The 22,690-nt window shown below is 36.3% G+C and overlaps 1 protein-coding gene across 1 annotated transcript; it reads right to left on the bottom strand.

Annotated features, from left to right (window-relative positions):
- Window positions 1-3,023: 3,023 nt before the first annotated feature.
- LOC126971129 (juvenile hormone esterase-like) lies at window positions 3,024-10,233 on the bottom strand (the record flags this gene model as incomplete). The annotated part of the gene is made up of 3 exons (XM_050817287.1): window positions 3,024-5,909; window positions 6,692-7,929; window positions 10,186-10,233. Coding segments are annotated over 3 exons (1,467 nt in total), but the record flags the coding sequence as incomplete, so codon positions are not given.
- Between the last annotated feature and the right edge of the window lie 12,457 nt (window positions 10,234-22,690).

Raw genomic sequence — 22,690 nt, 5'->3', positions numbered from 1 at the left:
AATTCGTACTGACCTTACCTGAAATGACTCTTACCAAGTGGAAAAGTTGTTGCATGTACACCTGAAGGTTCGGTTTTTTTATGACAATAAGAGACGTTCAGCCGATGGTAATTGATACAGCCTGCCCATTAAAATGCAGTGCCGCTGCAAGAATCCTGTTCCTGAAAAACTCAATAACTCTGAGCGGCACTACAAATGCGCTCGTCACCTTGAGACATAAGATGTTTAGTCTCATTTCCCCAGTAATTTCACTAGCTACGTCGCCCTTCAGATCGAAACATAATAGTGCTTACACATAAATGCTTCACGGCAGACATCAGCGCTATTGAGGTACCCATTATCTAGCCGGCATCCTGTGCAAATGATCCTCCCAAAAAGACAATGAGCGGACTAGGTCTTGACCTTCAAAAGACCTGCATTATTTATAAAATGGTTGCCTCTTTATTCGGCAAAGTTTACCTATTACAGTACAGAAACGCTGGAAATCAATTTTTGGTTTATCCGTATTTATGTTTAACCTGATTCCTGCCGCCGAATTCCACCTTCGCACGCCACAAGTTCATATATCATCCCCACCATCTGGATGTGTGGCGGTCCTCCACAGTGCGGTTTTCAAGAAGCTTTCTTCCTCGTACTACGAACCTATGGAATGAGCTTCCTTGTGCGGTGTTTCCGAGACGATACGACATGGGTACCTTCAAAAAAAGCGCATACACCTTCCTTAAAGGCCGGCAACGCTCTTGTGATTCCTCTGGTGTTGCAAGACAATGTGGGCGGCGGTGATCACTTAACACCAGGTGACCCGTACGCTGGTTTGTCCTCCTATTCCATAAAAAAAAATATAGGCACACAATATACTTATATAGTTGTCAAATAAAAAACCAAAAATGAAATTTTATTCAAAGAAAAGACTAGTTGGTTGGTCTGTTTTATCATACGTGTAGACCAACCCTTATTATTTGTGTATTCAATATACTTTAGTTAGCATATCAAACTAATTATTTTTTGCATTACTTTTGGGTGATTATTTTAGATATTGCGATACACTAAACAAAGTACATAAACTTGTCAACATCGCACTTATTTATAATTATACTTTTTTGTAAATAAGGTAAGTATACCCTGTTTGGGCATCATTACATTTTACATTTTGATATTTTTTAAATACATTACTAAACATGACATCAGTTTAAGAGCTTTTCTGTGATGAATATTAGTAGTTTGTCTGTTGTTTGATGCTCGATTGATGTAGTTCTGGTTCGAGTTTTTTCTCAATTTGTTTGTGGAGGTTATAAGTTCGTGAGTTCATTGCCCCTATTTCGTCATAATTTTTTAAAAACTTAAAACATTATTTAAATGTTTTAGTAACTATGACAAGGACGATAATATTTTTACTAAGACATCTATATATATAGAAATGAATTGCTGTTCGTTAGTCTCGCTAAAACTCGAGAACGGCTTTGGCAAATTTAGGTCTTGAATTATTTGTGGAAGTCCAGAGAAGGTTTAAAAGGTGAATAAATAGGAAAATGCTGCTAAATTAAATAAAAACAACAAATTTGTTTTTCCTTTGATGTGTCCATACAAAATTTCTATGAGAGAATTTATTGACGCACGGTTTGACAGTTCTGCTGTGAAACAATTTCATTACGACAGCAGGGTGCATATTTTACGAAGTAATTTTTGATGTTATGATATATTATTGATAAATTCATATAAAAACATTATTTTATTTTTTATATACAGAACAACGTCTGTCGGGTCAGCTAGTACTTAATAAGACTTACTTAAAATTACGAACTCTTACTCCTACTTTTATGCGGCATTTTAAACAATGCATATACCTGGAAGATATAAATAACCCATCTATAAGTTTAAATCTTCCAGCCTTTTTTCGTAAGTGCTCTGTGCCTCACTTATATAGGCTTATCTATCACGTCTTTAGGAAAAGTAACAAAGTAGACTGACTCCCTCATTTCGTGTTTCTGATTCTGAGATTCTTTTCAAATTATTAATACTAAAAAATTACCACAAATAAACTAAGAACAAAATTTTATGAACGATGCGGGACTCGAAACCGCCATTTGCAAGAGCGACATCTCAAGTAAATTTCCTAATATGTTAATTTATTTATTTATTCAAGGTCCACTAACACAGAATACACAAGACAATTCATAAGATTGTAACATAAATTTTCCTGCAATTACAGGTGAACACATCATGCACATTAACATACAAACAATTTAGTTGTTAATTATATAAAAGTAAATTGAAGTCCTATAACGCTAACATGTTAAAACAATATAAAAAGATAAATTAATTCCACAAATCATTACAAGCCACAATACAGTCACTTCAATATATTCACTAAAATACTATATAGGTACAATATATTTTGTCAATGCGTTTTTTTAATATAAATTAGGTCATTGCATTTTATTAATCAGAGTGTCAGGTGTCATGTTATATAACAAATAATGGGGTTGGGCAGGTTATCAACTGTAAAGTAGATCCTGTACATAAAGCCACAACCTGAGAGTTGAACAAAGCATACATGATTTTATAAACGATACATCACTCGAACGGTTAGCTCGATTGGAAAGAGCGCTCGCACGGAACGTGAGAAGTCGCGCGTTCGAGTCACGCATCGTTCATAAAATTTTGTATTCGTGTTATGAATACTAACCACCACGTTTGTATTGTAATTGTATTAATCTTTAATTACATTACTTTTTAATAACTGGTCATTTAATTCTCCAACACTCGACATAAAATTATATAGCTCTATATTATGTGAAAGCCCAGCTTTATTTGGTTAGTCGGTATGAATCTTTGTAACCCCTCAGCGTCAACCATAATGTAACTTGCGTGTATCCATGTGTAAATAGATAGCGAGAGCGAATAATATCTCATTCGCACATGAAAAGCTGCTTTACTCTATTAATAGTTTGTATTTTATCACAGACTTCAACATATTAAATACTTTAGTAAGAAACTATTTTCTTTTTAAAAGAATAAAACTATTTCAAATTCAAATATTTTTATTCAAAATAGAATATAATATCACTTAGAAAAAGGTATGCCTCAGATCTGAGAAGAACGAGCGCAAGAAACTCAGCTAGCTTCTTTTTATAAAAATATGTTTACAATGTAATATCATACAATAAAACTTATTATTTAATAGCCTGAGGGCAGTTTGTCCATTCCCATTTCAAACCAATTTAAATATAAAGCAATTCTCAATTCGACTGTATGTTTGTTACTTCATAATATCACCACCGTTTATAGATTTACCTACACCGCGTATAGTTTAGTATTTTGTGTAATGTAAGTATGTATGTAAATTTGAACTAACTATTTTATTATGAAGGATACATAGGAACGCATGTATGTATAATAAATGATTAATGATAATGCAAAAGTTATAGGTAGCTACTGCTCTATAAACTATGCTAAATGATTTATTTCAGTCAGCATAAATAGATGCAGATTTTCCGATTAAGAAACGCATGAGCAAGCCACGTAGAGCTGGCCATGGAAGAAACATGCCATTATAAAATATATGCCTGATTCTTTTAATGTTTTACCCTGCGATTTGTTGATAGTCATTGAAAATGCAACTTTAAATAACTCCCCCGCCCACAGTCATCCGATCCGATGTGTATATTGGTAACTCCTAAGGTTTTTTGTGGAGCACGCATGAATAGCTCGTAGTTTGCAGTTTTTTTTTCATAGTTATCTTATATTATCACACTTATCGTTATATTGTTGGATAATTCAATCTATATCTTTATAAATTATAGCCTTTGTGTTATTTTTATATGTAAGCTATATTATTGTAAAGTTTTATTAACATTCATTCAGTAGTTTTTGCGTAAAGAAGTAACAAACATACACACACGCTCACAAACTTTCGCATTTATAATATTAGAAATAGACTCGGAAACAAACATCCATATTCGTTATTTAAATGTTTGCACCTACCGGGTTTCAAGCCGAGACCCTAGCTAAGTAGGCAGGGTACTAACCACTGGGCTATATGAATCGTTAATAATAATAAGCTAAGATTCGGCAATCCATGCACAACACTAATAATGAAAGAAATGGGAATTCGTTGCAAGCAGTTGCATTGTTCCAAAGCAGTGAGTCATGTTATATCTACATGCGCAAGTGTAAATCCACTCTAATATTTTATGAGATAGAAGCCAATATAGTTCATCTGAGATTCTATACGCTTGCCAAAACATAGACAGTAATTCTGTACCCAAATAGCAAACTGTAAATTTGGTATTTCGTGTTCATTTATATTCATGCATGTAGAGTGCCAAATGTTGCTTAGTACTTAAAATGTAGGTACATCGTAGTTTATAACGCGAATTTAAAATATAAGTATTGTGTGAAATGGAATGGAAAACGCCCGGTAGAGCACTCAATGGCACTTCGTGTTCATGGAAATTGCAATATTCCATCTACAAAATTATACAGGAAAATCGGTACAGTTTATGAAGTCTCATTCAAATTTTGTGTCTTATTGCTAAAACATAGAGTTTAAAGTATTTTGTGCTAAAATCTTTATAAACAGGTCTAAATATTTCCGACAATATGCTAGTGTACATTCAAAATATTGTATGCTACATAATCCGAAAGGGGGTTAAGAGATCCGTTATATATTCTATACCCAATATTTGAAAATTGAAACAAAAAAATAAAGAATTTTGAATAAACCATAATAAAATCATAATATTTTAAAATCACAAACTTTGGATTGGATCACCCAGAGTGTTATTAACAAACTCTCCTAATTTCTTCCGAGAGATGGCAGTGAATGCCAACAACCAAAAAATTATTAATATCTCATTTATAACAACATTGTGTAAAACTTAGAGCTAGTGTTATAGTTATTTAAGCAACTGTTGTGTAATAAGGGGTATTATAACAAGAATGTGATAATAGAATCAGATGAGTGTTTTAATACCTACTTATCAACAGTTGCATACAAGACTTTATCTACACCCATAATATGAATCCTCTATAAAAGATTCTCAAACAGTCAGCTTACTGCTAACATTAAAAAGCCAGTCCTAGGAACCATTACATCAACCAAACGACTTTCAACACTGATTGACTGAATTTCAGTACAACACTCATTTGGATGATGTAACGGTTATTAGGATATTGGTTGTTTTAATGTTGGCAATAAGCTAACTGTTTTAGAATCTTTAAGAGAGGGTTTAATGCATGGGTGTAGCTAAATCATCCTTATGTTTCTCAGCTACTATTATCTCAGTGAATTGGAAGGAAGACACGAAATAGTGCTGATAAAGATTAATTATTGAGATGTCTTGTAATAACTGACCCAATATATTTCTTCTGTCTTTTTGGGACGCCAGTACTCAAAGCAATTAGATTTTCTTCTATTGAGATACAAACCTTTTTAAATTGTCTACGTTTGCGCTGAAAATGGACAGATTAAAAACGTCTATCCACTAACTTAATATTTGTATATCCCTGCTATTATAATTTAATTACGGTTTGTTTTAATCAGAATAGGTGTGGTATTGCTAAACTTGCGACCAGCTGCGGCAGTTGCGATGAGGCGCGCTACATTATGTCTACAGCTTATATAAATAATTATTTGAGATAGACGTATGAATGTCTCTCAAGTTTCAATATAGTATATATTCCTTGTTTCCCATTTTATATTCATTTAGGTGGTCAAGGTCTTATTTTATTCTCTTGGTGGAATCGGATCGTTGTAATACTTTTCATATATTCTGTCCCAAAATCTAAAACGTCTTAGTATTACAATTCCTTTCAATTTGATAGGCAGATTAAGCTCCATATGTGGTGACCAATTCTTATATACTGGAGGCCAATTTGGTAGTCCCGTGTCATTTGTTACTGGAGTCCTGGAATTCATAGAATACTTTCAATATGGTGAACAGTTTTGAGTTTACCTTCGTTCTATTCTATACTTTGATATACAAAATAGGTAATATAATTGGAAAATTGAAGTGCACGTAAGCTTATTACATCATAAATAGAAACTATCAGAATATTAATTACATTAAAATCAATACTTGTATCAATTCAATTAACTCAGCTATAGCATTTGATAAGATGTTGCTGAGCTTAGCGAAATAGAATGAAGTTTGTTTTGCTGCTTAAAACCACAGAAACAATTATCTATATAATAAATATGAAATCTAAAATTGCTTCATCAAAAATCTGATGGGAGGTCAAGAAAATTCCATAAATATTTTTGATATAATATTTCAAACCGTGACGATTTCAATAAAGAACATTAAAAGGGACCATCCTACGGATAGATGGATATTTATCCAAAAATATTTTTCCCAATCCTTTGCAACCAAATCGTAATCAAATTGACTCACTGAAGTACAAATCAATTATGGCGGTAGAAAGAATTACATAATGGCACTTTATTCTTAGAAATCTAATATATGCTCACATTAGGATTCGATATATACAATTAAAAAAACATAAATATGAGTGGATCTTTTTATAACTTTGTAAGAAGAGTCTTCACTTTATGTTCCGAAATTGACGCATGGCGGTGTATCGAGAGTACAGCACGCGTTCCGTGCAAATGTGACGGCTTTAAAAAAAAGAATGACTTAATATTCGTTACATACAGCAAAAATAAAATTTATTGAAATGAGGTACTCACCCGTTTACTATAAAATTGGACCATAAGGTTCTCATTATATGTTTCATTTGCTTATAATCATCTGTAATCGACGATTCATCCAGAGTACCATTATTTGTGATGTCGGCAACAGCAAGTGTTCCTGCGATATGCCTCACACCCCTAATATTTGTATGTGGTATGTATGGAGTGTCTTTATCAACAAATGTATACTCATACAGATATATATTTTTTTGCCCCGCCTTCAAATAAAATTGAATAGACCTCAATATTGGATAAATGAATAATGTGTCTGAAAGGTATATCACAAAATTTAAAATCGTTTCATCATTTACTTCCTTGTCTCCAAAATAAAATCTTTTGACATTAGATGCAACACGTTGTTTTTCCTCGTCATTTTTAAAACTTAGATCTCCGGGTAGAAAAGCTGAGAAATTTCGGTTCATCATCGCTTTAGTGCTATTGAAAAGTCCAATCAGATGTAAACCTTCGTGTTCTGTGAAACCTTGAAGTATTGGTACTTTTTGATAATTTCCACTTTTCAAAATACTAACGGGACTTTTTGTAATAATTGCTTCTAGACCCAAATCACGTTCAACACATGGAGAAAATAAACCAGTGCACGATTTTGACACTAATTCAGCGTATGAAATTGTTTTATAAAATTCTTCTAACTCCTTAAGATTGTCAACCTTGGTGAAGTTTAGCAGTTTAGCATATTCTTGAGCATTTTTGATAGGATTATGTTGAATATGAAAATCCGCAATATTTGCTCCACTATCCATAATCACTTTATTGAATAATCCCTTGAAAGCATTTGATATTATGAAAATTCCCGTGGAAGCGGCGCCAACACTGAATCCCATTGCTGTCACGTCATCAGCATTGCCCCCAAAAGGTGCAATATTTTTTTTTACCCACCTAAATAGAGCCAGTTGATCTTTTAATCCAGCATTGCCGGGAACATCTTCTGTACCAAGACATAAAAAACCAAGAGCATTCAGTCTATAGTTATATGTAACTACTATCATTTGTTTTGTTTCGAGTAAATGCTTAAACGTAAACATATTTCCAAAACCGAATTCAAAGCCACCTCCGTGGGTTAAAACTAAAACGGGTAATTTTTTTGCACTTCTTCTCGGAACAAAGACATTAGCTACCAGACAATTTTCTGTTGCTACACTTACAGGCTGCGGGCAAATAATCGAACCGTTGACAGCCTTTAAAGGATTTTTCCAGGTTGGAGGAGGTAAAGGACTCTAAAATCAATAAAATCTTATATGTTAATATGCAGATACTAAGGACATCCAACCATTCACATCATTCTCTCAGAAATGTGTATTTGGTTTTCGAATACATATTAACGTTTATTCGACGCTTTATAAGGTCGGTAATGCTCTTGTGGTGATCTGGTGTAACACGTGCGATGATCACTTGCCATTAGGACCAGTCGGCTCGTTTGTCCTTCACTTCCATAAAAAAAAAATTGACATTTTGTTTAATTGTTTGATTATGAGTCAGCATTAAAAAATACATACAACTTCAAATTTTCACCCATCTACGATCAACAGTTACTTTTGTATCGCGGTTTTAATATCGGCAATACAACGTTTGCTGGGTCAGCTAGTCTTTATTATAATAATTATCATTTAACATTGTCGTTATTAAAATCATTGCTGTCTCCTACAAATTTAGGTACAGGTAACGAGTAGTTTCCTGGATTTGCAATCGGCCGGTAAGCGTACTTTTAACATCACAGATCGTTTAAAGTACGCTTGCCGCCTACTTTCAATATTGTATCACTTATTTAAGATTTTTTCAGAATATCTACAGAAAACATATATCGATTTTGAATCGGCATTTCAGTATGCCAATTTAAATTTCCAAATCTAGATATTGCTGAAAATGTATATCCGTCACATGCATGTGAATTCCAATAAGTCATCACATAGATTTATAAAAATATAATAAAAAAAATAAATAGGGTTATAAAAAGTGATCACCAAAATTATTGAAATGTCAAAACAATTATCTCGGATCATCTTGTACATGGGGCACACTAAAAGTTTTGCACTTCCAGCTAATCGGAACTAATTGAATTTGGAATGTTATATTTTTTGAAACGTTGCAACCCCCTTAGTAATAAAAAAAAACAATTGGCGGAAAATCACTTGCCTTCATTGTTTTTTATCACATAGGTATCAAATTTCTACGTACGCAACGAAAATGGAATTAAGTCGAAAAGATTTTAGAGCGATGATGTTTTATGATTTTAAAAGTTCTCTCAGTCCGCAAGACTGTGCCGCTCGTCTTCAAAATGCTTTTGTGAGAGAAGCACCTTGCTTGAGTACCGTGAGGCGATGATTTGCTGAATTTGATAGAGGTCGGGTTTCTTTACATGACGAATTTCGTGAAGGCCGCCCTTCAACTGCCATCAACGAAAATAATGGGGCTAGTCTTAAGCGGCTAATTGAATAAAACCCGCGGATTACCTATTTGAGGACTATTGGGGATTGGTATGAGCCAAATTCAGAAAATTTTACACGATGAATTGAAAGTTTGGAAACTTTGTTGTCATGAACTGACAGCGGAGCCGAAGCGGGCTCGCGTGCAATGGTGCTCACAGATGCTACTGAAGTACGACCACGGACATTCTAATGCTGCTTATGAAATTGTCATAGGAGACGAAACCTGAATTTATTGTTTTGAACCCGAAAAAAAATAGCAATCTTGTGAATGGGTGTTTGAAAATAAGAACAGACCAACAAAAGTGAGGCAGGCGAGAAATGTTGGTAAAAAAATGATCGCATTTTTTTCTCAGCTACGGCTCCCATCTGCACAATTCCACTGGAAGATCAAAAGAGTGTTAATGCCGAGTGGTATTCTATCATTTGTTTACTTAGGGTGTTAAAATATTCGCGAATGACGACCAAAAAGCCGCGTTCTCCTACATCATGACAACGCGTGAAGAAGCGACACGGCCAATAAAACTAAGTAATTTTTAGCTTCCGAAAAAGTACAACTCGTCACCCATCGTGCACATAGCCCCAACCTAGCACCCTGTGATTTCTGTATTTTCCCCAAAATCAAATATTTGATGAGAGGTTTCACTTTTACCAATTCCGAAGAGGGAGTGATAGCGTTCAATCAGCTCGTAGCAAACATGCCTTCAGATCTGTGGTCCTCCTGTTTTAAAAAATGTTTCGATCGCTTGAAAAATAATGTTAATGGAAAGAAGAGTATTTTGAAAAGTAATAAACATAATATTTTGGTTATAACATGTTGTTTTTTAAGTTACGCTAAACTTTTAGTGTGACCTTCGTATATAGAAATCTATTCATCTTTCTTAACACTTCAATCCTCGACCAAATTATAAATAAACGAAATAAATCTTATATGCATCCATGCTACTTCACAGAACCAGGTTATGTTACTAACAAGCTTCTAAGCATAGATCTTTCTATTTTTAGAGTTTCTTTTTTAATTTAAGTGTCTAATATTTCATTTTACCATACCTTAAATCTATCTTTTCCAGTTGGTGCTGTCGCATAGGGTATTCCATAAAATGATCATCGGCAGCATCCTTGTATCCAATCACCGGCCCTTGACATATGTTCACTACAAGCGATGTTTCACTATCCTTTTCTTGGATAGACAAGTTTATAAAACTTAAAAATAATAATAGGAACATGTTGTTCAAGATCCAGATAGCAATTAAATTTAAAACAAAATTTGGAATTATTTTGTATCGTTTTTGAGTCTAATTTCCGTTTCGAAGCGACAGCAAAAATTGATAACGTTACGCCACATCCTCAATGTAATTGGATTCATAGCAGAGTCAAATTAAAATAAATTGCAGTAAAAGATGATGGGTCGGTAAACTTTCAAATCGAGTGTCACTTAAATTTTTAACGGAGTGGTTCTTTCAATTAACGATCACAAAATCCAATGGTGAATTATGATATTTTAACTGTATATTTGAAACGACTCCAATCACATTCTATATTCATAATTAAAATATTTTCATTCAAAATAGCATTTAAAATCACGTAGTGAACGTTGAAAAGTACCTCCAATTCTAAAGAAGATCGGGATCTTCTCAGGTCTGAGCAATAAACTGTAACTTTCACTCTAGAAGTACAGTGGGGGCTCTTTTATTTAATAAAATTTCACCGCAATATTATTTCGTACAATAAAATTCATCATTAAATAGCCCGAAAGCGGTCGCTTCATTTCCAATCTGTGCTATCTGTCATTTACGCTATAGCACCTAACCAACAAGTTACCACATAAACTTTTTTCAACAATTACTTTGAATTCAGAACGACATATTTGTTTTGTTTATTTTCTGGGATTGTGTCCTTAAAGCATCGCAACACAAAAGACTGGCTAACTCCACTTAACCGAGTAGTGGGCATAACAAGTTCATGTTTATTCTTGGTCTTGTTTACATTATCATAATCACAGTTTCTAGCAAACTCACTAACACACCTAAGAACATACCGATAACCTACATTATCAAGATTATATTGAGATGAAACATTTAAAACGTTTATTTCCTTATTTCAGGCAAAGAATCAACCTTGCAATTAACGAGGAAATGCTTCCAGATGTATTCTGGGTACTTTCTAGATAGTTTTTATGGTATAACTAGCTGATGCCCGCGAAGTCGTCCGCGTGGACGCTATGAAACTAACTAACTGTCTAAGGTATTTGAAGCATCTTCCTCCAGCACCACATCTCAAAGGCATCAATCCGATTTCTGTCGGCCTTCTTTGTGTCTATGTCTCAACCCCATACCTGAAGATGGAAAAAATTTGACTGTTAACTAGCCTCATTTTAGTTTTTCGTGAGATGTGAAGGTCACGCCATTTTCGGAGATGAGACATTGCAGTTTTGGCCATTCCCGTTGTTGCTGATACGAGAGCGGCACTGAAAATTTCGGGAATCAAGGAAGTGACACATTTAAAAATATATTTATTGCTTTTCGAAGTATTCTCCGCGAAATTTGACACATTTTTCCATACGATGGAACCATGTTGGGGTCTCCAAAATGGCCGTTTTGTAGGCGTCCACAGCTTCTTCAGGTGATGAAAATCTCTGACCACGCAATTTAATCGTTATTTAAGGGAAAGTATAGAAATCATTAGGGCTTAGGTCGGAGCTGTACGGTGGATGGTCTAATAATTTTCTTAATTCTATGTTTTCTTGCTCTAAGAACACTTTTGTTCTGTGCGCGGTGTGAGAACTCGTATTGTCGTGATGGAGGTTGATGCGGCGGTTGTAGTTCACTTTACGGAGTTCAGAAACGACCTGTGGCAAACAAATGCTAGCATACCATTCTGCATTAACCGTTCTTTGTCCCTCAAGAGGAATAGTCGCAACATGGCCGGTTTTGGAGACAAACGTGGCCGCCATTTTTTTTGCAACACTCCGTGAACGAACAAGTTTTGTTGACTTTTACTCATTTCTGAACACCCAAACTCGTGACTGGTTTTTTGTTTCGGATTCGTACGCGTATATCCAGGATTCGTCACCTTATACGATATTATATACAGCATTTGAGGATCCTGCGTGGAATCTTTCGAGAGTTCTGACGCACCAAGTAACGCGAGCCGCTTTTTGCTCTTTACAGAGCAAATGCGGTATCCATCGGTAAAACAACTTTTTTACACCTAATTGTTGATGCAAGATTATTTGTATTTGACTCATGCCAATATCTAAAGTTGCCTGAATTTCGCGGTATGTCACATGTTGATCTTCCTCAATCAGCTTACGCACAGCATCAACGTTTTCTTTGGTGACTGCAGTTTTTGGACGACCTTGACGGGGATCATCACTGAACTTCACACGTCCACGTTGAAATTCAGCAAACCAGCGATAAATTGTGGTTTTGGATGGGGAGCTTCATCACCAAATGCAGAAACATCGGGTCAACACACTGTTTTTGTGTTAAACCACTTCGAAAGTCTTCTCGAGTCAATTCCATTTTCTCAACGACTTAACAAGTTTGACAAGACCTTGTGATAAGACCGAGAATCTTTTTTTAAATAAATAAATGGTATTCGATTTTTAAAACCAAGGAGTTTTCAATTAAAAATATTTGAATATGACAGGAACAGTGGAAATATTCCATTCCCGATACTTTTAGTGTAGCCTATGTAATAGACCCCAAATTGAATTGGTGAAATAGTCGACCTGTTCTAGATTCAGCGCCCCAGTCAGCTTTTTGGCGCGGTCGAATACCATAAGCTTAGTTTTGGTCTGTTTTATTGTACGCCCTATTTCCAAGCTAATATTAGCAACCCTGTTGAGTAATTCCACCATTTCAGATTCTTTGGCTGCCAAAAGCGTGGTATCATTGGCATAGCGCAGATTTTTAAGTTTAACGCCTCCTATGGTGATGCCTCCTTTTCAGTCTTCACAAGCCTCCTTTCCAGTCTTATATTGGACTGCGAAAACTCATCACAATATGTTATGCGATAGAGCATAATCTTACATATAATGTAAATAAAACAGAAATGATAATATTTAGATCGGGAGAGGTGCCTCAGAATATCCCCGCAGTTTGCATTAACGGACAACCGGTCAAGATAGTGGACAGCTTCAAGTACCTTTGCCACACACAATGCAACGTAAGGCTCTTTGTGTGGTGGGCAATATGATTGCGAGAAAGTTTAACCGTACAGCGCCTGAAGTGAGAATTACTCTCTTTGAGTCATTCTGCCAGTCGTTTTACACGTGTCAGCTTTGGACTAGTTATTTTAATAAGTCACCTACAATAACATTTTTAGATTCGTCATGGGCCTGAAACGTTGCTGTAGCGCTTCAGATATGAACGCGAAGGCTAGGGTTGATTCGTTTAAGTCTATTCAGCGTAAAAGAAGTGTATCATTCATGTCCAGGGTTACGTCTCAACGTGTAATAACGGCATTATCAGAAGTCTGTCTGACAGGCTGCTGTATCGACGCTGGGTGGATATTGCAACCTCGTTCTATTTGTAATTTATATTTTTGACTTTATTTTAATTATATATTTTATACTGTGTCTGTACTATGGATGGGTCTGAAATAAAGTATTATTATTATTATAATGTATTCTTCATAGATATTGAATAAAATCGGAGATAAGATGCACCCTTGTCTGACGCCCTTCTCGAAGCTAAATGCGTCTGAGACAGTTTGGTCGATCTTAACTGCCTCTTAACTGCAGATATATAAGGACTGAATCAGAGCAATCAGATGTTGAGGTACTCCAAGTTCTTCCAGAACTTTCCATAATTTAGACCAGATCACGTCGAAGTCGAAGGCTTTACTGTAGTCAATAAAACACATGACGAGGAATGTGTTGAACTCATATACTTTCTCGATCAGTTGGCGGATATTGAGGAACTGTTCACGCGTCCCCTTGCCTTTGAAAAAACCTGCCTGCTCCTGGAGAAACTGCCATCCCAGATAATGGTGGGCCCTGGCAGTGATAGATAATAATATAATGGAGAAGTACTTTGCTGGCATGGGATATGAGCGCCAGAGTTTACAAACTCAATTTTATGAGACCAAAAGTTATCTGAACAATATAGTAAAGATAATAAGTTCGCTTGAGAAGAAAGTTTGTCATTGCGTGAGCAAAACCTATGCCGAGATTTTATCTGATAAAGAAACGGGTACATCTTCGTGTTTGATAAGAAGCGATAAAAACATCCTTAACAGAGAACGGAATATCGAATTTACAAAACTATGGAGCCAAAACAGATCATTCACAAAAATGATCCGAATAAAGTGTTGTGTACAAAACAAAATGAGGCCATTACAGTTGCGTCATCGGCAGCCTCACAGAACACTGCTGAGAGTGTAGTAGATGTGCAAAATGTAGATGAAAGTAGTAAGGAAGGCAGGAACTCCGTATCATTACAGAGGCGGGCTCAAGTCCGGTTAGGCAACAACACGGATTCATTAGCGATTAAAGGTATGGAGCGGAAGAAATTTTTGCATGTTTGGCGTCTACACCCCCAAACTACACCGGAGGACATAAGAAGTTACATTGAAAATATTTGTGGTTCGGATAATTCTATTAAGGTTGAAAAAATCAAACCCAAATCTAAGCGAGATTATGCATCATTTTATATAGGTGTCTCATAAGAAAATTTTAATAAATTAAATAACCCTGACGTTTGGCCAATCAATATAGAATTTAGCGAATGGATCTGGTTTCGAAGCACAAGCAAAAAAAATGCTGGTAACTAGAAAAATACAAATTTTCTACCAGAATGTAAGAGGCCTTCGCACAAAATTAACAGAATTCCAGAATGGTTTACATCTTATGGACTATGATTTATACGCTATCACTGAATAGGGTTGCAATGAATCCATTCAAGATGCTGATATTGTCCCAGTGGGGTATCAAATATTACGCTGCGACGGAACGGACGGTCGTAAGCAGGGCGGCGCGCTTCTAGTGGCCACACAGAGGTGTGAGTTGCGTCGGGTATGCATAACCTCCGTATCTATTGACAATTGTGCATTTGAAATTATTTGTGCCACCGTCTTTTTAAATAACAAATTTTTGTTTTTATGTTGTGGGCTGTATATTCCACCGAATAGCTCGGAAAATGATTATTTAATTTTATTTAAAATACTAGAAGATTTATATATTAAGTTTAAAATAATAATTGTAATAGGAGATTTCAATATGTATTCTTGCCCTATTAGTGTCAGTAATTACTATGAATATTTGATAGCCTATTGTGAGTTCACTCAATGTAATTATGTTCCTAATAGCTTAGGTCGTCGATTGGAACTGGTATTGAGTTCGGGGTTCGATTCGGGTGCGGGAGGCGAGGTGTTAGTGTCCGTGGCGGACGAAGCGCTGGTACCGGTCGATGAGCATCACCCGCCGCTCGAGGTGTGCTGGCGCACTGCGGCTCGCGCGCCGCTTGACCCTGCCGCAATCACGACCGCCGCCCCGCGCCCCAGTGCTCAACATTTACACTCAGGTACACGCGATTTGCGATGCAAATGGAACTTTTATAAGGCCGATTATCAATTGCTGTATTCCAAATTAACTATGTTTGATTGGTCTACATTATATAAAATTAGTAATTTAGATGAAATGCTAAATTATTTCTATAATATAATAAATAATATTTTGGATGAATGTGTACCTAAAAGAAATAAAAAAAGGAAAAGTAGTAAAAATTATCGATATCAGGAATGGTACACGAGTGACTTAATAAAAAATATTAAAACTAAGGCGATGCTACACAAGCGGTATAAGAAGACGAAATTACTCAGTGATTACAATAAATTCTCTTTATACAGAAAGTCCGTAAAACAAGAAGTTGAAGTGGCATATGAACAACACAAGGAAAAAATTCAGTGTCAGTTTTCTGCTGATCCAAAATCCTTTTGGGGATTTATAAAAGCAAGAAGGGGGTCATCGAGTAAGCAATTAATTTTGAAAGATGGCAAACTTCTCACGAATGAAGAAAGTGCTTTGCAATTTGCTCAGTTCTTCGAAAGTGTTTACAGTTGCGAAAAGCCACTTTTGGACGCAAGATCGGCGGCATGCTACGGGGCTAGCAGCGCGCGCGTCCACTTAGAAGAGCTTACTGTGGCGGAAGTGAGTGAAGCTCTGGTGCGCCTCAAACCAAAGCGTTCCGCAGGCCCGGATGGCATACCAGCATTCTTGTTTAAGGATTGTAGTAGGGTACTAGCTGAGCCTCTTCAATACATTTTTAACACATGCGTGAAATATAGTACATTTCCTGAATTACGGAAAACCACGAGAGTTATTCCAGTCCCGAAGGGTAAAGCGGGACCAGATGTCAGTGGGTATAGACCGGTGGCAGTCCTATCAACGCCGGCAAAAGTGTTCGAGTCAGCTATACATCGCAAGCTGTACGCCCAAGTGTCAGCGCAATTTTGCGACTCCCAACACGGATTTCGTCCAGCCCGAAGCACTGCCACTAATCTTCTTAATCTGATGACATATTTGGTCCCAGCAATGGACTCTGGAATACAGGTAGATGTGGTTTACCTAGATTTCCGAAAAGCATTTGACACTGTTGACAACGACGTATTGCTGAGGAAATTAGCGGATGTAGGTTGCTCGCCAAAAACATTACAGTTCTGGGCTTCTTACATGAGAGATAGAAAGCAGTATGTAGACTTTAATGGATACGAATCGGAGCCATACTTTACGAGATCTGGAGTAAGTCAAGGCAGTAACCTTGGACCTCTTGAATTTATCATAACGATAAACGATCTGCTGGAGGTCCTAAGGCACAGCAAATGTCTCCTTTTTGCAGATGACGTAAAGTTAATGCTCCAAATAAGAGAAAAATCGGATTGCGACCACCTACAAGACGACATCTCAAAATTGATAGACTGGAGCAGGGAGAATAAATTGAACTTCAATCCTGCTAAGTGTTGTGTCTTAAGTTTTACCCGAGCCAGTAAACCTATATTGTATAACTACAAGGTAGGCACGGATACAGTGCAGCGCGTGAAGCAGATACAGGATCTGGGTGTCTTGTTTACATCGGACTTGATGTTTAGAGAGCATATAATTAAAACCTGCAAAAAGGCCTATAGAAATTTAGGGTTTGTTTTGAGACACTCTATATATAATGTATATCTATATGTATAATGCACTGGTAAGGAGTCGTCTGGAGTACAACTCGGCGATATGGGGCCCTTATGAGGACAAGTACAGGTTGGTGTTAGAGCGTGTCCAAAACAAATTCGTTAGGCACCTATACTTCAAGTTATATGGAGTATACCCATTTTACCCACTTATGTATCCGACACTGTTTGTGCTGGGTATGGTTGGGTATACTGAGTTGAGCGTCCGTAGGGATTTTTTTCTAGCAGCGTATGTGGTGAAGTTGTTGCGCGGGAAGGAGCACAACCCGGGAGTTCTGTGCTGCTTGAGTCTTCGTGTGCCGGACCGGTACGTGTGGAGGCGCCTCCATCCGCCACTACTATCCATTCCGATGGCGAGAACAAATGTGTTGGCAAAGTCTCCTTTAACTAGAGCCCTTCGCCATATAAATGAACTCCACAACAAAGTGGACATTTTTGAGTGTACGTGTAGTGATCTCACAAGGGTATTGTTATATGTAGTATGTTATGGTAAATAGTAGTATGTTTAAGTTTTTTCTATTTCTGGTGTAATATATTATTTGTAATGTAATGTAGTTTGATTGTATGATTAGTTTTAGTTTGATTTGATTGTTGTTTGCTGTGTTTGTTATTCTTGTTTGTTTGTAACTGTCGCATTAGGTAATACCTGTAATGATAGTTGCTATGTGTGTGTGAAATAAATAAATAAATAAATAATTGTCGCATTTGGTTGTAGAGCCCAAAGCAGCAAGTAGAGGTGTAGGGATGGATTTAACTGGAACGTTCTAGATATAACAAAATGTACAACTTTGATTGACTTTCATTTGTTTATACATTTGTGTTCAAAAATACCGAATTTTCAAAACGAGTTCCGGCGTGGAACTTACGTGTGTTTGAAGAGGATACCTATGGCTAATGAACGCACCGTGCAAATTTTGTTTTATTACATTCGTAGAGGAAACTTCGATTTGAAGAATGAACCCAGAGGAAGAGGATTCTATACGATAATCACATCGTTATTGCTGACTACAGCATAAAAGCCCTTTAAAATGCCCTTATGGACGTGATCCGGTCCCCTAATTCACGACACACTATCTACTAAACGACGTCCATACATTCGAGTCTTTTGTTGCATTTGTATCTACCTACTGCAAAGTGAGACCCTTTGGTCTTTTGATTACATTGCGCTTGCGCTTTTTTTAGGTATAAAATCATCCTCCCGATTAAAATTCATAGAATATTTTTTATTTCGATAGTTCTTCTGACATTCTTCTTATAAAACAATAGAAAATGCTTTCACGCTTTGTCAGAGTTCTACTGCACAACCAAAAAAACCATCCCGTGAGATATTAGATATGTATAAAGAGGGTAAATTCTACCAATAAATAAATATAAGTACTTTAAATTTTTCAGCAGCAAACGGCAATGTCGTACTTTTACCCCTTAAATGAAATATATGCATACCGCGGCCTTGAACAATTTAAATAAAACAATTACTTACAAGTAGCACGTGTAGGTATGTTTTTATAATTTTCCAATTTATTTTGTTATTTCAGTATTGATTGACATTTCGATTGACTAAAATAGTTTTTATTTTATTATTATAATGAAGGTATGAATTCGTTTCTTTTTGTTGAAATATTTATTTCAGTTATCACATTATTTGATTAATATACGAATCAATATCGTGGTATGGCCACTTTATGTTTTGATTTTCAATGTTTGTAAAGTGATGCAGTTAAAAAAGAAGTCATTAATAAAAAAAAAACGCAAAAGACTCTACTCTTTTGAAGGTGTGGTATTAATATGGAACCCGCTGATAATTTGGAACCCCTTAATATCCTAGAAATAGACAGCGACATCTGTTGAAAAAGTACATTAATACGTCAAACTGATACGATTGGATATCAAAGAGGATGTAAATACTAAGTAATAAGAGGCGGGACTCCCTAAGTAAAAATTAAAATTTAGTTTAGTATGAAACGTGCAGTCATTTGACATAAGTTTGAAATAAATTACAGTATCGCGATTGGTCTCGAAGTATAATCTGGCTAAGTTTGAAAGCGAATAGTTGCTTAAAACGTAGTGGATTTTGGCCTTTTTATAAGATTATAGCCGCCATCTGTCAATCTGTCAATGACTGCACGTTTCGTACAATCGAGTGAATCGCTTTTTTATTACAGAGATTCGCTAGTCTGTTGAATATATTCAATATTCATCGACAATTACGTCAACTTCACATCGAGTTTGACAGCTCAAACAAAGTTGAAATTTCACATCGCGCACAAACGTATAATTTGAATTTGCTAATATTGTATTTTTTTTATTTTTTTCGATAACTTATATAGAGGGTGGGGAAATAAAGTATATACGCATAAGTTGAGATCGATACAGGCAAGATTTAAGGTTTATTTTACCAAGTTTTAGTTTTCTGGATTATCTGCTAACAGTAATGGTTTGAATTTGGAACCTTATGAAAACAAAATGGTGAAAGTAATTGGTCTGCGAGGTAAATACGAAATAGCTGAGTTATTGGGACGTACATATATGAGGTGCCAAACTGGAGCAGTTGCTGTAAATGGGTTCAGGGTGACCACCAGAGCTCGCTATGCCACCCTTATCTACCGTCTACCAGTAAGCATGTTGCAGTTAAAATGCCACAGCCAGAACCTCAAACAATTGCCAACGATCATCGCGATGAAACTTGGATTCAGCGCGCAGATATTTGTTTTTTTTTTTATAATACATCAACCATAAATACTATTAAAAAAACCAATTGTTTTCATTGATGAAATTGTTTACTTATATACTTAACCTGTAGATTAATATATACTTTTTTACTTTATTAAGTTTCTCTTTTTTGTGATTATTTAGTTTTAATATAAGCTCTTTACGCTTGAAACACAGGTTTACCTAGTTCAGGCACAGTGTTAACTAGCTTTTCAGTAAAACTTGTATTATTATTCTTAGTTTGTATCCTAATAATCTCTTGATAAATAAATTGAAATTGAACTGAAAATATACTAACTATAAGTATTATTTTGCTACACGTTAAATAATACACATAGATACACTTTCGCGCGCGTAAAACTTGTGCGCCAAAATAGCTGGGAAGCTTGGAGGGATCGGATCGCGAGGGGATAAAGCATTCGAATTACACATACAGGAAATAATATAATTGTCCGAATGGCCATCTAACCATCAACTCTGATTTGCTGAAACCACTTGTATATTATAGTATATCGTTATGGTAATGCCGGGTCCACGCGACGTAGCAACCGACGCAAGCTACCCCGTTGGGTAGCTTTCATTCGTTAAAGACAGGCAAGTGAAAGAATTGTGAAAAGGAGAGTAAGTATCATAAAGGAAACAACAAGGCAATTCAATTTTGTATATTGTAATTTAAGGCTTCTTTAATAATTATAGATTATTACATTTTTGTATCAGTAATAAAAATGATTAGTTACCTGCCTATTAATTGCAACTATTCCTTACAAATGCTATTGAGACAATGGCTGTAGAGTAAAATAATTGATTTGCAAAAAAATTAATACTTGATAGAAACCTCTAGCAATTAAGATTAGTTATTATTAATTAGAAATATACTTACTTAGGTTTAAATAAAGTTACTCAGTAAGACCTATGGTCACTTTCATGAGAAATTAACATTTTAACACTTAAGAGTAGATACTTACTTTTGGTATGTGAGTATACAATGCAGTACAATTTTAGGCAATAGATAAAACAAGCCACTTATGCTATTGAAACATTTCATAATTATTGAGTAGACTTAAATGCCTTTGTATAACTTTGTGTAACACATAGAATGTCGGCGGCTATCGAAAGCAAGGGCAAGGAAGAAAGTAGGCCTGACAGTTAGGCTAGATATAGCGAAGGCCTAAGGCCGTATATGGCACAAGGCGCTTCTCTCAAAACTTCCATCATTTGGGCTTCCCGAGAGCTATTGCAGGTGGACCTCCAGCTTCCTCACTGGGCGCAGCATACAGGTCGTTATCGACGGTTATTGTTCGTATCCCATAACCGTGAACGCTGGAGTGCCCCAAGGCTTTGTGCTATCTCCCACGCTGTTTCTTCTGGATATCAATGATATGTTGGACACCTCCAACATACATTGCTATGTAGACGACAGCACTGGTGATGCCGTATACATGGGCCATGCAGGTCTGCATTCATTTGTTTTTGTGAACTGGCGGCAAAGATAAAACTCTTGTTACACGTAAAAATGAACCTAACGCGAGAAAATATTCGGCCAATGATTTATGTGAGCTTACTCAACAAGAAAGCTATGATAGAAGCCCCATCTCGTGCCACTATTTACAATTGGTTTAACGAGTTTAAGCGTAGAAGTAGCAATCTCAACGATAATCCGCGTGAGGGACGTCCTTTAACAGCGACTACTGAAGATAACATCAGTGTTGTGCGACGCATGATAGAGGAAGATAAAAGAGTAACCTATCAGCAGATACGGGCAAGCCTAGGCACTGGTATGAGTCAAGTTCAAAAAATATTACACGAACATGTAGGCGTCAGGAAGCTTTGTACCAGATGGATTCCCCACACTTTAACCGACGACAAATGCTGTATTTGACATCGTCATTGCCTCATTCTTTGGTCGGAATTTGTGCTAGAAGAAGGACGGACAGTTACTGCAGACTGGTATGCCAATCGCTGTTTGCCTGTTGCCTTGGAAAAAAATTCGACAACAGCACCCTCAAAGCAGGATCCTCCTTCACCACGAAAATGCTTCAGCACACTCCGCAAAACTAAAGATAAAATTCGCTTTTTGAGCTCTGAAATGCGGTGAAAGCGTACGAAAATGCCATAGAAGAGACCCCTAAGGAAGAATAGGCCTTCTGCTTTTCTCAGTGGATCCATCGAATGCGACGATGTGTAGAGAGGAACGGAGATTACTTCGAAAAACAATAAAAGTATTGGCAACTTTCTACATTAAGCCGTTTTTCATTTTCTAAACATTTTCAGTGTTACCTAGGTAAGATTGTATAATCTTATAAATGTACCATGAATATAATATTTGTGGGCTTGCTTTGTGAGCATTCTTTTGGAATTTTTAGTTATCATGCGTAGGTATGCTATAACATGGTTCGTCATGCTCACTTAATGACATCGCTAGCGGCGGCATAGAGAGCCGGGTCTACTCCTTCCCTCAAATATGTGCGAAGGGAACAATGGCTGGTCCATGCGTCAACTCCTAAACGGGTGCTGCTTGTGCTGCCAGGTGTGTTTTCGACTGGTGGATAATGGATCATTGGTATTGTTGGATGCAATTGCTAACTGTGATTACATTACTTCACGACCATCATCATGCAATAACCAAGAATGATAAATTTAAGGTCATGCAGGATTCACTCGACTTTTT

Source organism: Leptidea sinapis, chromosome 23 (assembly GCF_905404315.1).
Source record: "Leptidea sinapis chromosome 23, ilLepSina1.1, whole genome shotgun sequence".
Taxonomy (NCBI): Eukaryota; Metazoa; Arthropoda; class Insecta; order Lepidoptera; family Pieridae; genus Leptidea; species Leptidea sinapis.
This window is presented reverse-complemented; position numbering and strand designations above follow the sequence as displayed.